Below are 17,862 nucleotides of genomic sequence, written 5' to 3'. Positions count from 1 at the left end.
TATTTCTTCGTCCACAAGTTCTCTCTCTCTCTCTCTCTCTCTCTCTCGCGGGCTATCGACGCACCAACCTCCTGCAACCGTCGAATTGCGAGCGAGCGAGCGAGCGCGCGTGCGATCTGCAGCTTCGGCATCCCCGCCATGGACGACGGCCGCTCCGACTCGAACGATCCGTTCCTTCGCAATTACCAGCAGTCCGATCTCCGGATCGCCTCGGAGTTCCTCACGACTTGGCTTCCTTTCCTCTCCAGAGATCTCTGCTCCGACTGCACCAAAACCCTCTCTGATCGCATCCGGTCTCTCGACTCAGGTGACCCTCTTCTTACTTTTTGCGTGCGTCTCTTCGCTTGCCATGGAAAATTCTATTTTTTTTTTTTATTGGCTGGGAGGTTGAATTCTTTAGTTTTGCTTCATTCACAGTGAACAAGAATATCTGATGTCTGTTAGTTTTGTGCCATCGGTTAGGTATGTTTGTTTGGGCTAAATTTGGTTTCTGATACTTAGTGTTTGCTTCGAAGCTGCAAAGTCCTCGAATACAATGATGGGAGGTTGTAATTGCTTCTTTTATTTTTCAGTTTCGGTGCACAGCGCTCTGGACTTAAGTCTGTTCACAAACCACCCGCCCTTTTTGTTTTTGGGTTTACTTCGTGTTCACTTTGAAGTTGCAAGATTAGTTTTTTCTGGAATATTTATGTTTTCATGTAGTTGTCGGTTGAGTTTTTGTTTGATGTTCTTCTGACGAGTGTGATTTATATTATAGAAGTTGATGGAGAGGCAAAATTCGCAAAATCGGAGGAGAATCCATTGTCTCCAAATTTCAAGGGAGAGCATGGGATCAATGAGAACAACATTAACAGCAGCAATTTAGGAGAGAGCGAGGATGACGAGGGCGAGACGAATTCTTTAGGGAGTTGGAAGGATGGGGCACAGGAGTGCCTCGAGAGCACTCCAGAAGCCTCCAATAGTAGTTTGGCTCATGGATCTCCTGCCATTGAGACTCGGAGTTCGCATATGTCTTGGGCAGACATGGCTCAGGAAGATGAGCTTGAAGAGGAAGATGATCAGCAATCCAACAAGCACTCGGTTGATATGAATGGGTCAGCTGAAGAATTCAGGGTATCTGCCATTTCAGAGAAGCCGAAATTGCCCAGGGAACAAAGAGAGAACATACGGTTTATGAATGTAACGAGGAAGAAGGATTTTATATGTCTAGAGAGAGTCGACGGGAAGCTTGTGAATATTCTAGAGGGACTTGAGCTCCACACTGGTGTTTTCAGCGCTGCAGAGCAAAAGAGAATAGTTGACTATGTATATCAGCTTGAGGACATGGGCAAAAGGGGAGATTTGAAAGGTCAGTTTCCCTTTTTATCAAATGGTGCTTAATTTTTCTATTTTGAGCTCTGACACAAGTGAATTCCGACACAGTTGTTTGCTTAATCCCACTGTGCTTAAATTTTGTAGCTTACCCATCGGCTTGACCTTCAATTGAATAAACTAAATGCAGTGTTTTGGCGACATCTAGGGTTAGGTAACGATCTACTAAATCAAAACATTGTGAAGCGCATATTCAAGTTTGAGAGTGACAATGTTATATCTGGAAGTCTGGATTAAAATGAAAAGCCAATATGAGAAAATAGGACTTTTTTCCAATGACAGATGCTACGTATGAAGTCAAAATAGCTAAAGTCTTGCTTCAAGTGGAAGGCTGGTGAGCAAATTAGTAAACTGCATTTTTCTCATTCATTACTGCTATAAGTTGAAATGTTGGTTACTCAGTACATTTATTTAGCCTATGTTTCACATAAGCAGTTCTACATGTGCTCTCTGCTTATTAGTTTAGTTAAGGACCTCCCTCACGCTGGGTGCTGGAAACAATGTGATATATGTGGGCTTTTACGGTAGGTCTTCTTGTCAATAGAAAACATCTGAGGAAATCTCATGGACAAGTAAATTGAGTGAAGATCTTTTATATATGGATGAGTGATTGTCATAGAAAGTACGGAAATAGATAAGGAAAAAGGTGCAAAAAGTTTGTATGCAAGCTTCAATTTGTAGGAAGATACTGTTGCTGTTGATGTTTATACTATATTCTGGAGTTCAGCACTCGATGTCTTTGATTTTATCTGCAGCTATAAAAATGCTTCAGTTGTTCCCACAGGTTTTTGATCTGTTTATTATCGTTGCATAACAAAAAGGTTTGTGCTAGATTATCTAGTTTGCAGGAGTCAGGAGGTAGTATTCAACTGACTGTCTTGTTATTGTTTGAAGATTTGTCTTGTAATAGTTTATGCGTGGAGGAACTAGACAGAGATCATCATGACCTTTTCTTCTGTCTCTTTTATGTCCTTTGGCAGATTTTGTTACTCTCCCTTTGCTGTTCTTGTTTTGCTCTTAAAGGAACGAGAGTATTTTATGTACCATGTTTTAGCTGCCGCCGTTTGCCCCTGAGCATAGTTTAGAGTTCTCTTCATATCTAGCTGTGGAACTTGCCCTTGTTTGGACCTTCTATGCTGTGTCAAGGTTTCATGCTCAGACCTTGAAGGCAGTGATGTATGGCATCTTCTCATGTTTCTTGTTCAAGATATTTTTTTCCTTTTTCTCCTGGGAGGTCTTGCAAGGACTCACTGTCATGTTGATTTGGCATTCTGTTAACTGGTATTTGATCACCAGACAAGAATCAAATTCTGTGACACAAATAACTACATGTTTAACACATTAAATGCACGTTTTTTTTTTTTTTCATTTTTGCATCTGCTACTTTGTTTTTATTATCTCTCACGTTTTCCGTCAACTTCTTCGTACTCTCGTGTACACCTTGCAATTGCATAGGCTTGGTTTCACCTGTTCATTCCTATCTCAAGTGTAATTCATTGCCATCCGCTTGTAAACTAGACTCTGAATGAGATCTTGCGCCAAATTGAATACTGTGTTCCTATGTGCAATATGAAGTTGTTCTCGTTGGTTTTGCTCAAGATAGACTGTCACCATGAACTGGTGATCATGCCTAGGAGAGACTTTACATTGACAAACTCCGGAAATCAGATTGAACCATAAATTGAGAGTGAGATGATCTTCGAATGCTAATTATCAAAATGCCACTGCATCACATTCACGCCGGCTTGGATGGGGTTCGGGGACCCTTCTTGTTAACATCCTTATTGTATTGGTCTAGAGGTTGTGATCTTGATAATGTTCTGTGGGACGAAGTGATTAGTTGGTCAAGTCGTTACCTGTAGGTTGGTACGTAGGTTCTAGAATCATGGAAGTCCAAGATTCTTTGTCAATACGAAGATTAATTTGTATAATTGTTTGAATGTGAGGAACTACAAAACACTTTGCTGGCCACGAGCATTAAATACGATTCAGTAATTGAGAAGCATCTTCCTGTCATTGAAATGTTTTTGCTTGTTATTCCTTTTATACTACAGTCACTAACTTCTGATAAATTTGGACTTGGATCTGTTTGAGTGAACTATTAATTTCTGAATCGTACTGCTGACATATATTTGCTAAAAAACAGATATTCATCATATGAATGTTCTGCAAACAACCTATGATTCGTTCTCTATGGTGTTAGACCTAAGGTTGCAAGGATCGGGATCCTACTTAGGATTAATGGGATGTCTGAAGTATCTCATCGTAAGATCGGATCGAGGGTCGTAATATCTTGACAATTTCAACAACAATATAAAAATCTTGAATAGCAGTACAGGATTTAGTAATTATGAACATCGTGTTAGATTAGAACTTATGAAGGTGTGACTATAAAGCTCATGTCATCTTTAAACTAACTTTCAGGAAAAAGTCAATATTTCTATAACCTGAACAGCTAGTTAGGCAGATTGCAATGTTAGGATTTGTCATAATTAGATTGGTCAGATATATAATATCAAATCAATCTATGATTTTTGTTTGCTTAGGATCGAGAGCATACAATGATCCCAACAAATTAAGATCCTGCTTAAGACCCAGGTCATTTCTTAAGTTTTAGATGCTAGGATTTATGAACCATGGCGAAACCAATCACCAGATTTTATTCCATGTGTTTTCATCCTTCACCAGATTGCAATGTTAGGATTTGTCATAATTAGATTGGTCAGATATATGATATCAAATCAATCTATGATTTTTGTTTGCTTAGGATCGAGAGCATACAATGATCCCAACAAATTAAGATCCTGCTTAAGACCCAGGTCATTTCTTAAGTTTTAGATGCTAGGATTTATGAACCATGGTGAAACCAATCACCAGTTTTTATTCCATGTGTTTTCATCCTTCACTTAGGACCACAAACTGTGTATGCCTTGACAAGGCACTTTGGAATGCCATTTATTATGTGTAGATACTAGTAGAGGAAATATTTTGAAAGTGCGGTCGGTTGCCTGTGATGAAATAAAATAGCAAATAAGAGTTGGAGATTCTTTCCGCCGATAAGTCCAATATCTCTCTGCATGATCTTAGGTCAGCTAACAGAATATTGTATCCGTTCAATCTGTTCAGCATAAAATTGACTGTTTTCGGTTTATACTCCTGACTAACTACTTTAACAAATAGTACTTTGATGAGTTGCATATTTCGTGATGGGAACTTTGGAAATGTTCCTTGTCATTCCTTTCTTGATATTCGGTATTTCCTTTTCTGGCTCCCTTATTTGTCAAGACTGATTCTGCTCATCGGCATGACTGATCGTCTTCTGTATTGTCCTTTTTCAGAGCGGACATACACAGCACCACAAAAATGGATGAGGGGAAAGGGACGCGTCACTATTCAATTTGGTTGCTGTTACAATTATGCCATGGCAAGTATCTAAGGAACTAGATAAAAGATTTTCCTTTCTTTTAAAAGAGTTTCTAGTGTAGTTATGTGATTGATTGGTGTCGTGATTGATAAACTGGAAGGGCCTAATTATCTGATAAATACTCATTGCAGGATAGAAATGGAAATCCACCAGGAATTCTTCAGACTGAGATGGTTGATCCCTTGCCTCACCTTTTTAAGGTTATCATAAGAAGATTGATTAGGTGGCACGTATTACCTCCAATGTGCATACCTGACAGTTGCATTGTCAATATTTACCAAGAAGGGGACTGCATACCTCCACACATAGACAACCACGATTTCATCCGGCCATTCTGCACCGTGTCATTTCTTAGCGAGTGTGACATTGTTTTTGGATCAAAGCTGAAGGCTATTGCTGCTGGTGAGTTTGCTGGGTCTTATGCAGTTCCCCTTCCAGTGGGGTAAGTATTAAGAGCCTTATCTGTTTATGTGATTGCAGTTATATTCTACATTATATGCTCCATGCTACCTGCCAAGCAGTTTGTTTAGAGTATTTTTTGCTTTAGTGTTGTTCTCTGGAATCTTAAAATCTCCTTTGTCATCCAGATCTGTTCTCGTCTTAAATGGAAATGGGGCTGATGTGGCGAAGCATTGTGTTCCCGCAGTCCCTACAAAGAGGTATAAAGGATTCTGTTTTCATCTGCTTGTGATATCTTGGCTTGATTTTTTTACGCCTTTCATTTACTCCTTTCCAGGATATCAATCACGTTTAGGAGAATGGATGAATCTAAAAGGCCCAAAGATTATGTTCCAGAACCTGATTTGCAGGGAATTCAGCCATTGCAATATGAAGTGGAAAGATTTAAGAGGTCGAATTCGTACAAAACAGACCGATATTCAAGAAGGTATCCGGCTAGGAGAGAGGCTTACAACGGTTCAAGGGGATACATGGAGAGAAATGACCCTCGTTCAGAGCCTCACTATTCGATTCAAGTTCGCCGAGGGCCTGCAAGTAGACGAAGGGTCAGGGTAATTGTGGACAGCTAATGGCTGCATCTTTGTTGATGCCCTGTTAATTGTCGGTTGAGTTAATACACAGTTGAGAGGAATGGTCCATTTGGACCATCATCAATCCGGATTTGTGGTTGACGTATGGTTTCGTGGTCTTTCTACCTGGTAAGGTCACTTTTTAAGTTCCCATTTTCAGTATCTGAGGATCTAATGGACGCCATCATGTCTCTTTTGCCGTGTGGTACAAAACTTTGAGATTCTTTAAGTGGAGATCAAAATGTGGCAACACATCTGGGAATAAATACATTTGTATATCAGATTGAGTGTGCACATATGCGAGCTGCAATTTTTCTGCAAGTCATGGATGGCCTGGGTCGACATCAGTAGGTATCAGAGTTATGGGAGCATTTGCAACTCTGCACAGCCTTTAGCTTGATGTATGTTTGCATAAGATACTTGGAAGCCATGTTCATTTTAGATGTGGAAAGATTTGGTGATTGTATCGGCTATGACATGATTTCATTTTGAATTTTTTCCCTGCCTTTTTTAGTTATATAAGGGGGTCTTTTTAGTGGTTGCTGTATATGATCGTCTGTGCTTTGCCTAATGGATCTCCATACCAAATGGACAGAGTTGATATGTGAACCCGTGTTCTGCTGTTGATGCTCTCTGTTTAGGTTGTGGGATTGTGGCATGGAGAGACATGACTTGATATAATTAATAGAAGCAATAGCTTCAACTGTTGTCTTTACATTTTTTATCTGAAGTGATTATGTTAGGATCTGGGACTGATCTCAGAGACTGTTGCGAGAAAGACCTGATTTGGCAATTTTACCAGATACATGCTAGCCGTAAAGGTTGGTGCTATAACAGATCTTTGAGATCGTATTGGAGGCTCGAGATCGGACCCTGCTTTCTTCTAGCATGTACCCTTGTTAGCCAATCCTAGCATTAGACAGCGTGTTGAGGTCTAGATATTGCCTGATGGTTCTCTTGGGTTTCAAGAGAGGATTTGGGGATCAAACTCCTAAAGATTTGCACTTGTATATTGTACCCAGATTATTTGTGGATATAATAACTGCACAGTTACTGGCTACTATTGTTGGGGTGCTCATTTTTGAATGTGCAACTGTGTAGTTCGACCTGAACTGGATGAAGGGTGAAATAAAAACGATCGTGTTCTCTTGTATTATTGTTTATACTCACAGTATGGTCCTGGCACTGTTAAATGGTTGATGAACTTCGCCTCGGATTCGTAGCATATACCAAAATAGAGAGGGGGAAAAGAGGAAAGTAGGGTATGTCTTATGCTTGTGCTGTTTCTCTTAGTTTATCTTCAAGTTCGCAACTGGATTTCAGTGATATTATGCACGGGTTTTTACACAACCGAGTTCCTCTCCCTCAGATATTAGTATCTTCCAAGCTTCATTCAGAAAAGTTCCTCATTCAATTCCCACTTTAATCTCTGCAATTGGTGATCAAAACGATCCCAGTAAAGAGATCGTGAGCAAGGTACATGTGCCTACGCAGTCGATCTTGCTTCGCAGTTGTTCTTGACAGAGACGTGCTTTAACTGAGTGTTGAACATGCTGACCAACTCGTAGAGATCCACTTGAGAGACAAGCTCTTCTTTCATGTGGTCCCCTTTGAGACTTAGTCAATAAGGTGTGCATTCAATGGGGTTTGGCACAGAGGTTTTAAAAACCTAGTCGAAAAGAGTTGTTGCTTGCTGCTGGTTTGTGGGTGTGGTCCAGACAAAAGTACGTTCCCATATTCTTTCATCTCCTCCTCCAAAACATTAAACCTAGTTGATGCTAAAGCCCCAGTGCCAAAGACAAGATGGTCCACATACTAGGAAATCACCTTCTCTCACCACACAAACAAGTACAATGTGGAGTGTAAGAGTAAGAGGAGCACTTTTGCCATGAAAGAAGTGATTCTTCCATTTGCTTCAGAATCTTCAAAAGAGGGTTTGGTACGTGGGAGTGTGTCCATTTCGAGTAAGTTCTCTCTCTCTCTCTCTCTCTCTCTGCCCACTTTGTGATGATGAAAGATTTGCATTGATTGGGGCATTGAAATCACGTACCACTATATATATATATGCATCAGAGAAAGTCTTTCAAGACCCCAAATCAGAAGGAGGGGGAAAAAGGTGGTGGCCCCCTGGTCCTTTGCTTCCTAGAGTGAGCAAAAGGCAAAACCCAGAAATCTTCAGTAGCAGTCTATAGAGAGAGAGAGAGAGAGAGAGAGAGAGAGAGAGAGAGAGAGAGAGAGAGAGAGATATGTAATGATTCTTGATGTGTCCATGGAGATATGGAGAAGAAAATGACTTCAAAGAAGATGATTGCGCGAAAGAAAAGGTGGTGGTGGTGGGGCTCTGCACGCTAGCTCGAGAGAGAGAGAGAGAGAGAGAGAGAGAGAGAATGACAGACATAGCTTCACACTGGCAAATCAAGAGCCTAAAGTCTGATCAAAGATGAAACAGGACTAGGGCTGATAGAACCAGAGACACATATCATTCCTGATTCTATGGGTGAAAATTCTAGTGGCACATAAAGAGATAAATCTCATTAGGTAACTTATATCACCCAAGTCATGTAATCGATGATGCTTATATCAAATTTTTTTTTTATCACTATCCGTATCGATCTTCATATTATCTATACTTTCTTGTAATCACGACAATAGACCGAAATTTCCAAAACTTTGCTATAAACAATTCGTCCCATTTACGATGGTTTTGATTAGCAATAACCATGGTTGATCCGACTGAACGATGAGAGAATCTGCACAAATGAATCCCTCATTGTTCTTCAAAGAGAGAGAGAGTAAATGCATGATAAGGAAAGGCAAATCTCATGATGGCAGTGTCAAAATCAGCCAAAGAAGCGCAATCTGCAAAAGCGTTTCTTGGCGCGAGATAGAGAGAGAAGGAGGAGCAGTCAGTGTCAGAATTGTCGAAAAATGGAATTTAGACTGCTGCAGGTTGAAATCAAGGAAGAGACTGAAAAATTCCATGAGCCCGAAACCCAACACAGAAGGCTGGGCGACCATCATAATAATACATGATAAGACAATTATGTAAGATGATAAATAAACAATCTTTTTTTGCTTAGCTTTTTAGACCCACCGACTCGTAGGAGCAGTGGCTTCTTCGCATCAACGTTGATCGATGAACAGCTTTTGCTCCGCTCGCCTTGTTCGAATTTTTACATGATCCAGATGGGAATGTCCTGGAAACAAGACACTAAGAACATTTTTTTACTTACCCATTGGAGAAGAATGAGGAAGCGGTCATTGTACCCTGATCATTCTTTGCCCTTATGAACAATTAGCAACCCCTTGTGGAACTTGTGGAAGTTCAGACACAAGGAGCGACTCGATTCGGCTTGTCGCTTCTTTTCAATAATCAAACCCAGCATCATCTTCTTGCACCGCATGACCTACGAACACGCCGGCGGCATTCGCCAGATGGGTTTTTTCTTTTTTGGCCAATGCATTGGGTCGCCCATTAAGCTGTTTGGGTCACAAGTGTTTCGAAAATGGTATAGGTGGCGATTCCGACCATCCGTTTTGCATCCTTAATATGCGAGGAAAGCTGAAAGCTGCATTCACGGATGAAATGTGAACCTGGCCTTTTCTGAAGATTTGAAAGAAAACTCCTGCATGTTCAAAAAAGCCTTCTGATCATCATCTATATGTCAAAGAGATCATGCAGAAGAAGGTTCGCCAGAACTTATATTAGGACTTAGCCATAGTGAAGTACTAGGATTTTTATCGGACAACATCTTCCGGTAGGGATGAAAATGTTTCCACGGTAGGGACTACTCCATCAGCCATGTCTTGAAGTTGATGTGGTGTGGCTAACTTCCATGTATGAGATACGGAAATGCAAGATACTGGTATCCTTATCTTCTGGCCATCTGTGCCTGAGATTTAGTAATTGCACAACTCTTTCAATTTGGAAAAGAGGGGAAGACAACTGTGTTTTTGTATTATTTCCCCACGCAACCTTATGTAATATTCGAGTATCGCCTTCAGATTTTCTGTGGAAGTAAATAGAATTAACATTCAAAGTCCATTCAGCACAAGAATGTACAACTATTGGCAACTTGACGATCCGACAAAAACATATGACGGCCCTCTATCGCTCGAAAAAACATCATTGTGTTAGAGTCTTCTCCAATCTCAAGCCTTGAATTGGAGCTATATGACCATTTTCCTGTCACTTTCTGGTTCTCTTTGCAGAAAATTTGTATCCGTGTGTGTGTGAAACTAGATTGGTGTCTCTTTCCCTTACATATTACCTGAAGTCGTATGGAGAAATTCCTTAAATAGAGATGGAGGTCTAACTAGAAGAAAGGAGAAGAGAAGTGGATAGCACAAAACCCTAGCTGAGTAATGGAAGATCATCTTGCAGGAATGGGAGGGACCAAACCAAGTAAAAGAGCTATAGGCAACAATCTCCCTCATTCTTACCCCCCAAAAGTCCCCATTTTTACGGTTGTGCCCCTGAGGGCAGTGGGGGCCCTAACATAAGCTTAAGTACAAGAATATCTTTCTGGTTTCCGGCTCTTTTCGGTACTATGGTTGGAAAAGAAGAAAAACAGGAGACGATCACTAGGGCATGTGCATATGATCTGATCCCATTCACAAGAAAGAACCTTTCACAAACTCTCTCTCAAAAGAGAAGAAAACCCACCAAATCATTGCAAAGTTGCCATTCATTCATTCATTCATCCATCCTTCTCTCCCCACCATATTTATCCCTTTTCCAAACCTGAAAATCTCTCTTCTGATCTGTGATCTGCTTGTGTGCGTCTGTGAGAGGACTTGAGTGGCTGGGGATAGACTGAGATGTATACCTCGTCACGCCTTTCGATCCAAGCAATCCTTCCCCTGATGCCCTCCCTTTCCATCATCCCCTCTTTTGTCCCTTCTCCTTTTATGAAAAATCTCTGAGATCTCTGTCAACTTCAGTCCTTCTCTCCCAGATATCTCTCTGATATCCTCTGTCTCTTCTCTCTCCCTCCCTCTCTCTCTCTCCATGTGCTTGCTTCACCCTCCATTATAAGTTATAGCCCATACCCTTCATGTCCTCCCCTCACCTACCCACCATGGAGCCCCAACAGCAGCAGCGGCAACAGCTTCAAAACCAAGAAGACATGAACGGCAACGGCAACAGTGGGAAAGGAGGAGCCACGAGCAGCAGCAGCAGCAGTTACGTTTGCAGGCAAAGCAGTACCAGGTGGACGCCCACGACGGACCAGATAAGGATCCTCAAGGACCTCTACTACAACTACGGCGTGCGGTCCCCCACCGCCGACCAGATCCAGAGGATCTCCGCCCGCCTCCGCCAGTACGGCAAGATCGAGGGCAAGAACGTCTTCTACTGGTTCCAGAACCACAAGGCCCGCGAGCGCCAGAAGAGGCGCTTCTTCTCCCCCGACCCAAATTCTAATATCAATGGCGCCGTCCCTCCTCCTCCGCCTCCTACGGCCTCCGCGGTCAACCCCAAGACGAGATGCGGCGGTCGCGGAAGCGGCAGTTGGAGCGGCAAACTGCCTCCTCCCGAAGACCCCTTTGTGCTCCACAACAAGTACTCTAACCTCACTCCTCCTGGTATGCGTCTATCTTTCCTCATCATCATTCTCTGATCTTTCATTTTCTTGGACTAAAGTTTGGTCTTTTATCGGAGTCTGTTATGTGAAGTTTATACTTTCTATGAGTATTCACGTAGTGGGCACTTAATGCATGGCTACTTTTGTTTCGCTGGATCGTCGTCATTCTTTCGGTCCCGTATTTCTTTCTTCATCTTCGCGTCGTTAATGGGTTCGAAACTTCGAACGCTTTGCCAGGGCTTTGTTCTTCTTCCTCTGCTGCTGGTGGTGCAATGGCTGTTGGGCAGATGGGTGGCTATGGATATGGTTCTGTGACAATGGAGAAGAATTTTAGGGTAAGTAAAGAAGCATTACTTGGTCGGTTTGGTAGAATTTTGTTTCCCAAGTAAGTATCGATGTGATAGTAGTAGACAATGTCGCTGCACAATAACAACTTTCTCATTTCTTCTTCCCCATTCCAAGCAGGATTGCTCCATATCAGCCGGCAGCGGCGGGGGAGGGTATGTCGGCCCCAACCTTGGTTGGATCGCGGTGGACACGTATGCTTCCCCGCCGTGCGCCGCTCTCTTAGAAAGGAAGAGCCGCCCTTCCCTCGAAAACCAGCCGGAGGAAGACGAAGAAGGAGGGGGAGAAGAAGAAGACGATGAAGAAACTCCGGAGATCGAAACCCTACCGCTGTTCCCGATGCACGGCAACAACGACCACTTGAACATCGACAATGCCTTGTGCAACATCAAGCCTAACTCGGATCATTACCATCACCACATCCACCGTCAGGGCTACTGGTACGACGACGTCGTGATGAGCACCTCTCGCACTTCCCTCGAGCTTAGCCTCAACTCCTACGCCGGCCGATCGCCCGGCCCCATTTAAACAAACCAGGAAAGAAAGAAGGGAAAATTGTGGATTCTCTCTCACCTTTTTCTTGTGATTTTCATAACCCTAATGCTTATATTATAGCTATTAGATATAGCCATTGGTAAATGTGCTAATCATTCACCATCTAGGTTAATTATGACTATTGCTGCGACGTCCTCCTCCTCCTCCTCCTCCTCCTTCTTCTGGTGTTTAGTTAATGTCGTTCGGTACAGTTGCTTCTGATCCCTCTCTCCTCTCTCCTTTGTTTCTGGTTAGGAAAGCTTGTCTGCTTGACACGTGTCGCGCAAAGAAGTTAACATTAGTGATTTATGCCGGGCGGACATTCCATAATCATCGGATTAAGTGCGTCGGATTACGGGGAAGAATCTAATGATGGCAACGTTAAAACACGAGGGAGCTCATGGGTGTCGGAATACGATTTTGCTAATGACCCAATACCTACCGCTAGTTTGTTAATTTTCTTCACAAAAGTAGCTCTAAAGTAATTCTTCACAAAGGTAGCTCTAAAGCAACAAACAACTTCAAATAAGAATAATAAAGTTAGGAAGTAATCCAAATGAACATATATTTAGTGAATGGAAGGTAGAAAAGCGCCCCCAAAATGTGACTATAGTAGGTATAATTGTGACTATGTACTTTCAATAAAGAGTCCTCGGATGATTTACCCGATAATTATCGCGATGTATCGGAAATTAGTTCGTGTTATCTATGGAGTCGCACTAATTGTGCATGTGATGTTTTTTATCTATTGAAATTGTTAACTTAAATACAAGTTGAAATAAATAGTTTAGCTCGCCGAGTTCTGCTTTTAATTATTTTCCACAATGTTATAGATTGATTTTTTTTTTTTTTTTTGGATTAATTGGATTTGCTAAGTTCCCTAGAAACGGAGTCAATACGTTGCGAACATCATGAAAGAAAGGACGGTAATTGGGCGCTTATAAAGTAAAGTTGAGTCTTGTTAGGTAGGTATTACTCACTCCATATACTCAAATTCTTTTGGTATCTTCCTTACATATGAAGAAAGAAAAATAACAACATAAGGCAACATGTCATTTTAAAGCAAATTAAATACCAAAACATTGTGCTAATCACAAGCAGAGAAATATTGTCGCCAGCTAAAAATAAAAAGAAAAATGGTTAACTTCATCAGAAAGATCTATTAAGATGAAAATAAACTTTAAATATCAACTAGAGACATATGTTGTGATCGTTGTGCATTCAAATGGCTCTTCATTCTTTTCGCTCAAATCAAGTAGCTCTAGAAGGACTCTGCGGTGACTTAAAACCAAGATCGGTGATATCGATTATGCATAATAACAGATTATATAAAGAAAAGATCAAAATGCGAATGTTGATTTGAATCTCATCGATGAAGATGTGCACGAACCTAAAACATTTATGAGGTCAATCTTAGGATAACATGAGTCAAGGCTAAAATTTAGAGAAAAAAAAATCGATGGAATTCTATAGGTGTTAATCGATTACAAAATCCTAAAACAGCTAGAAGTTTATACTAAACATTCATTTTACTACTTTTTTGCGTTCTTGATCTTTTGATTTTATTTTGGAGCAATATCCACCAATTTTTTTTTCCTCGTTTTGACAGGAAAAAAATGTCCACCATTCCAAAAGTTGCAGATGAATCCTTCATAGATTACCTATTATTTGAGTATCATTCACTTAGATTTGTTTTCTAATCCCACTACTTTTCTAATCCGGTTGCCTTTTGAACAATAAACCCATTTTTTTTTCCCTTTTCAGTTTACCTTTTGCCCATCACATTATCTCAGAGATGTGGTCAGAAGTTCACCGTTTCAATCTGGGAATAACACTTGCCGTTATGCTAGCTGCTCGCCTGTTCTTATTCTCATCTCCCAAATTCCTTTCATAGAGGAAAATACTTACCGTTTTTGCTGTGATATTAACAGAGAATTGATTGATGGGTCCGCTAGCATAACAGTATGACGGTGAAATAGTAGACATAAGATCAGATGTGGGTCCCGCCATGATTACTAAATATTGTTTGTCACTCATAGCATTTGCAGTTGAGATTGCACCGCTTCTCAAATCCCTTGATTATATAATAGTCTTTGGGTGATCATTATGCTAATCGTCTATCTTGGGCCATAAAAAAAAAATAACAATTAGTTAAAAATTGTTGTGAGGTCAATTCTTTTAAAATTTGTGACTCACAATATATCGTTATTCTCACAATCACCCAAAGACAGTTATGTTATCAAATTCTCTTATGTTTTAAATTTTGACTACACATTTATGACCAGTTTGAGGATTTCAGAAATTTGAGTAATTCTGGACTCCTCCAACTCAACAAGCACTCTCCTAATATAAGTACCCATCTACGAAATTCTCTTAATCCAAAGCGTCCCATGTTCATGAATGCCAAACAAAGATAATGGGACTTTCTGACCCAAAAAAAAAAAAAAAAAAAAACAAAGATAATGGGACTTGCGCCCAATGCGTACATTTAGACATTTAGACATTTAGACGGGGACTAGACAGTTGGGAATGACATTGCATGTGTCCGAGCTCCCTTAACTAAATGGTCAAATCAATTAGCCTGTGGATCAAATCGTGCCGGATGCGCACGTGCGAAACCATTCGCGCGCCTATTCCAATGAACCACAAATCCATTGCACATTTCGGATCATACGCTTCTCTGAAATTGCGAAAGCAATGCATCCCGACGTCCACAACAAGACACTCCCCCCTCTTCCTTCTAAGCCCTCCGGTGTGCTGAGTTTGGCTTTGCCCTTCGCATCCTTTCCCTGTTCCACGTCAGTCCAGATTCTAAGTGCTGAACGCTAATATAATATGCTTCTGCTGAGATGCAGACATCATTTGCCCCGGACGCATGTCATGTTCGAACAGACATCATTTGCTTCCGGCTCTCGAAGAAATTAAGACACATGGACAGCACGGGGCATTGGTTGAGCAAAGCTGGAGATGCGAACAGACATTGAACAGACCCTCAAAGTCTCACTTCGTCTTCTTGTTCTTCATCTTCTTCTTCTTACTATCTGTCCTCTGTTCTTTAAAGTTTCGTCTCTCTCTAGGAAAAGAAAGGAGAAGAAGCAGAAAAAACAGGTTTCTCTTGGTCGTGGAGGTCGACATCAGCAAGATTTCGCAAGGGATGCTTTCCTTTTCAATTAGCTTGGACGGTTTTCCGATTGCTGATATCGCGCACCCACGACGACCCCTCTTTGTCTTTTTAGAGAGCGAGAGAGGGAGTAGGTCCGGTGGATCCAAGAAGATCTTGGGATGGCTTTTGGAGGATTCCAGGACGTAATGTCCCTTTGGAGTAACAAGAATGAGGCAAGACGTTGCATCATCGTCTTTGCCCTTGTTTTTTTTTTTAAAAGGTTCTTACCAAGCTATATCCACTGCAAAACTCCTCACATTTCCACAATTTTTACCCTTTTCCTTCTTTTTTCATCTAGGGAAGATAACATAAAATGCCATGTGTACAAGCACTAAATGAGATGTATCGAGTTGCGTCCCTATGATCCTTTGGGAAATTGAATTATCTTGTCTTATGTTATTTATTTACTTTTTCTAGTCGAACATCTTCTGTTATATTTACTTCGCAAAAAACGAACGGTTTTAAAAGGTATCTTTCTAAAGATAATTTATTATTTCTCTTAAAATAATTAGTCAATAAAAGACATTTTTAAGCACCGGCAATGATTTATGTTGAAACCTTTACGTTTTGGTTCATTCATTTTTGTAATTGATACAAGCGGCATTTTTAAGAAAATATTTGTTAAGTTATTATTTTTTACGAAATTAATGGAACTTTTGTCGTGGGGATTTCGAAAAGTGTTGGTGTCTGAAGAGCTCTATGTAAAAGAAGTTAACGGTCAATCACACCATCATCCTACGATTCGTTGGTAGCTTAGCAATGCTTTTATGAAATTACTATACCTTATTGTGACAATTTAGAAAAAATCAATTTTTCATATTTTTTATCAGCTTTTATTTGTCTTTCATACTGACACCTTATATTCCAACTCTGAAATGAATTTACCGATCTTTATTTGAGTGATTTATCGACTTTTTTTTTTTTTATCAAATCAATGACATTTGGGTCAACAATCGTCAGTTAATTTACTTATCCATAATATTTTTTTTTACCAACTATTTGTAGAAATCACCAACATTAACTAGAGTGATTACAAACTTTTATCCGATTAAATTCCCAATTTCTGTAGAAGTTAATTATGGACATTAGATTCGACCAAAAAAAAAATTATGGACATTAGTTTGATTTTTCTTTTAAATCACCAACTTCTCTTATATATAACAAAGATGAAATTTTTTATCTTTTTCGGACTTTTTTTTTGTCTTTCTTATTAGCGCATTAAATTTACCAATTATAGCATGAAATTATCAGCCTTTTATTTGAGTGCATTTTGACTTTTTTTTTATTGAGTCACCAACTAAATTTGGTTAACAACCCTTATTAGATTTGCTTACCAACATTTGTTTGTTATCTAATTGACCAACTTTCAATTGAGATATCACTTTTATCGCATCACTTCCCAACTTTCAAATTTACTAACTCTTTGTAGAATTACAATCTTAATTAGAATGATTACCAACTTTTCTCCGATTAAGTTACCATCTTGCATTGTCAATTCTTATTGGAGTTATATACCGATGGTAATTTGTTTATTTTTAATCTCAACTTCTCTTTATCTCTGATAAATAATAGTAATAAAAAAAAAAGCTTATTACGAACGGCATGAATTTGCCGTCTATATTAGGAAATTGTCGACTTTTCTTTGCGTGATTTATAAACTTTCTCTTCGATTATGAACAAACTAATTTCGAGTTATCAGCTTTCGTTCGAATTGCTTACTCATCTTTTTTTTTTTTTTGTGTGTGTGTTTCTTGAAATTTAGGTACCTTCTATTGAGTTTTTACCGCTTTAATTTCCTTGTTTACCAACTTCATAGATTCAATAAATTTTTTTTAAAAAAAAAAGAGAAATTAATAACCTCAAAGGGAGGGGGGTTTGTTTGTTGGTTAACTTTTTTTTTTGTCAGGTGGTAAGTTTCAAAAAGAAACGGCGCAATAATGATTAATCTGAGAGGTGGGATGTGATGAAAACCAAGAGGTTTGTCCTGGGAGTGGGAGACTTATCTTTTGCTTGTTTATCATCTCGAAGCCTGAAAGGAGAGAGAGAATGCAACATCAGCGCATCTCTTCTTCACTTTTCTCTGACTCCTGAATTCCCATATTGTGCCTAGGGGTGTCAATGGTGCAGTTCAATTCAGTTTTCTAAAAAATCGAACTGAACTGAACCACTAGAGAATATACTTAAACTGAACCAAAACATGTTCTGAACCGAACCGAACCGAACCGAACTGAATTTTTTAGTTCGGTTCGGTTTGGTTCAGTTCGATTTTCAGTTTTCGGTAAATCGGTGCAGCTCAAAAGTATCCAAGCGGAAACCGGCCCCCACCTCGGACAGCCGTATCCCAAGCCTCCCCCTTCTCTTCACTCTCTTCTCTAGTTTCCCTCTCCCCCACTCGAAACCCACCTTCTTCTT

At 40.2% G+C, this 17,862-nt stretch overlaps 2 protein-coding genes across 3 annotated transcripts; both read left to right on the top strand.

Annotated features, from left to right (window-relative positions):
• The first annotated feature begins 20 nt into the window (after window positions 1-20).
• LOC115727511 (RNA demethylase ALKBH9B) lies at window positions 21-6,340 on the top strand. Of its 2 annotated transcripts, none has more exons than XM_030657730.2 (6): window positions 21-307; window positions 761-1,348; window positions 4,710-4,795; window positions 4,927-5,237; window positions 5,383-5,454; window positions 5,532-6,340. In XM_030657730.2, the coding sequence occupies exons 1-6, from the start codon at window positions 139-141 to the stop codon at window positions 5,821-5,823; spliced, it is 1,518 nt and encodes a 505-aa protein (XP_030513590.1). In that variant the 5' UTR covers window positions 21-138; the 3' UTR covers window positions 5,824-6,340. The 2 variants fall into 2 exon arrangements, with proteins under 2 accessions (XP_030513590.1, XP_030513589.1); XM_030657729.2 differs by having other exon boundaries at window positions 758-1,348.
• A 4,305-nt stretch (window positions 6,341-10,645) lies between these two features.
• LOC115727513 (protein WUSCHEL) lies at window positions 10,646-12,462 on the top strand. The gene is made up of 3 exons (XM_030657733.2): window positions 10,646-11,409; window positions 11,646-11,743; window positions 11,874-12,462. Exons 1-3 carry the CDS (start codon window positions 10,881-10,883, stop codon window positions 12,279-12,281), a joined length of 1,035 nt encoding a protein of 344 aa, XP_030513593.2. The 5' UTR covers window positions 10,646-10,880; the 3' UTR covers window positions 12,282-12,462.
• Window positions 12,463-17,862: the final 5,400 nt, after the last annotated feature.

Source organism: Rhodamnia argentea, chromosome 8, assembly GCF_020921035.1.
Source record: "Rhodamnia argentea isolate NSW1041297 chromosome 8, ASM2092103v1, whole genome shotgun sequence".
In the NCBI taxonomy this organism is placed as follows: domain Eukaryota; kingdom Viridiplantae; phylum Streptophyta; class Magnoliopsida; order Myrtales; family Myrtaceae; genus Rhodamnia; species Rhodamnia argentea.
The sequence above is the reverse complement of the archived record's forward strand: the minus strand, read 5'-3'. Positions and strand labels throughout refer to the sequence as shown.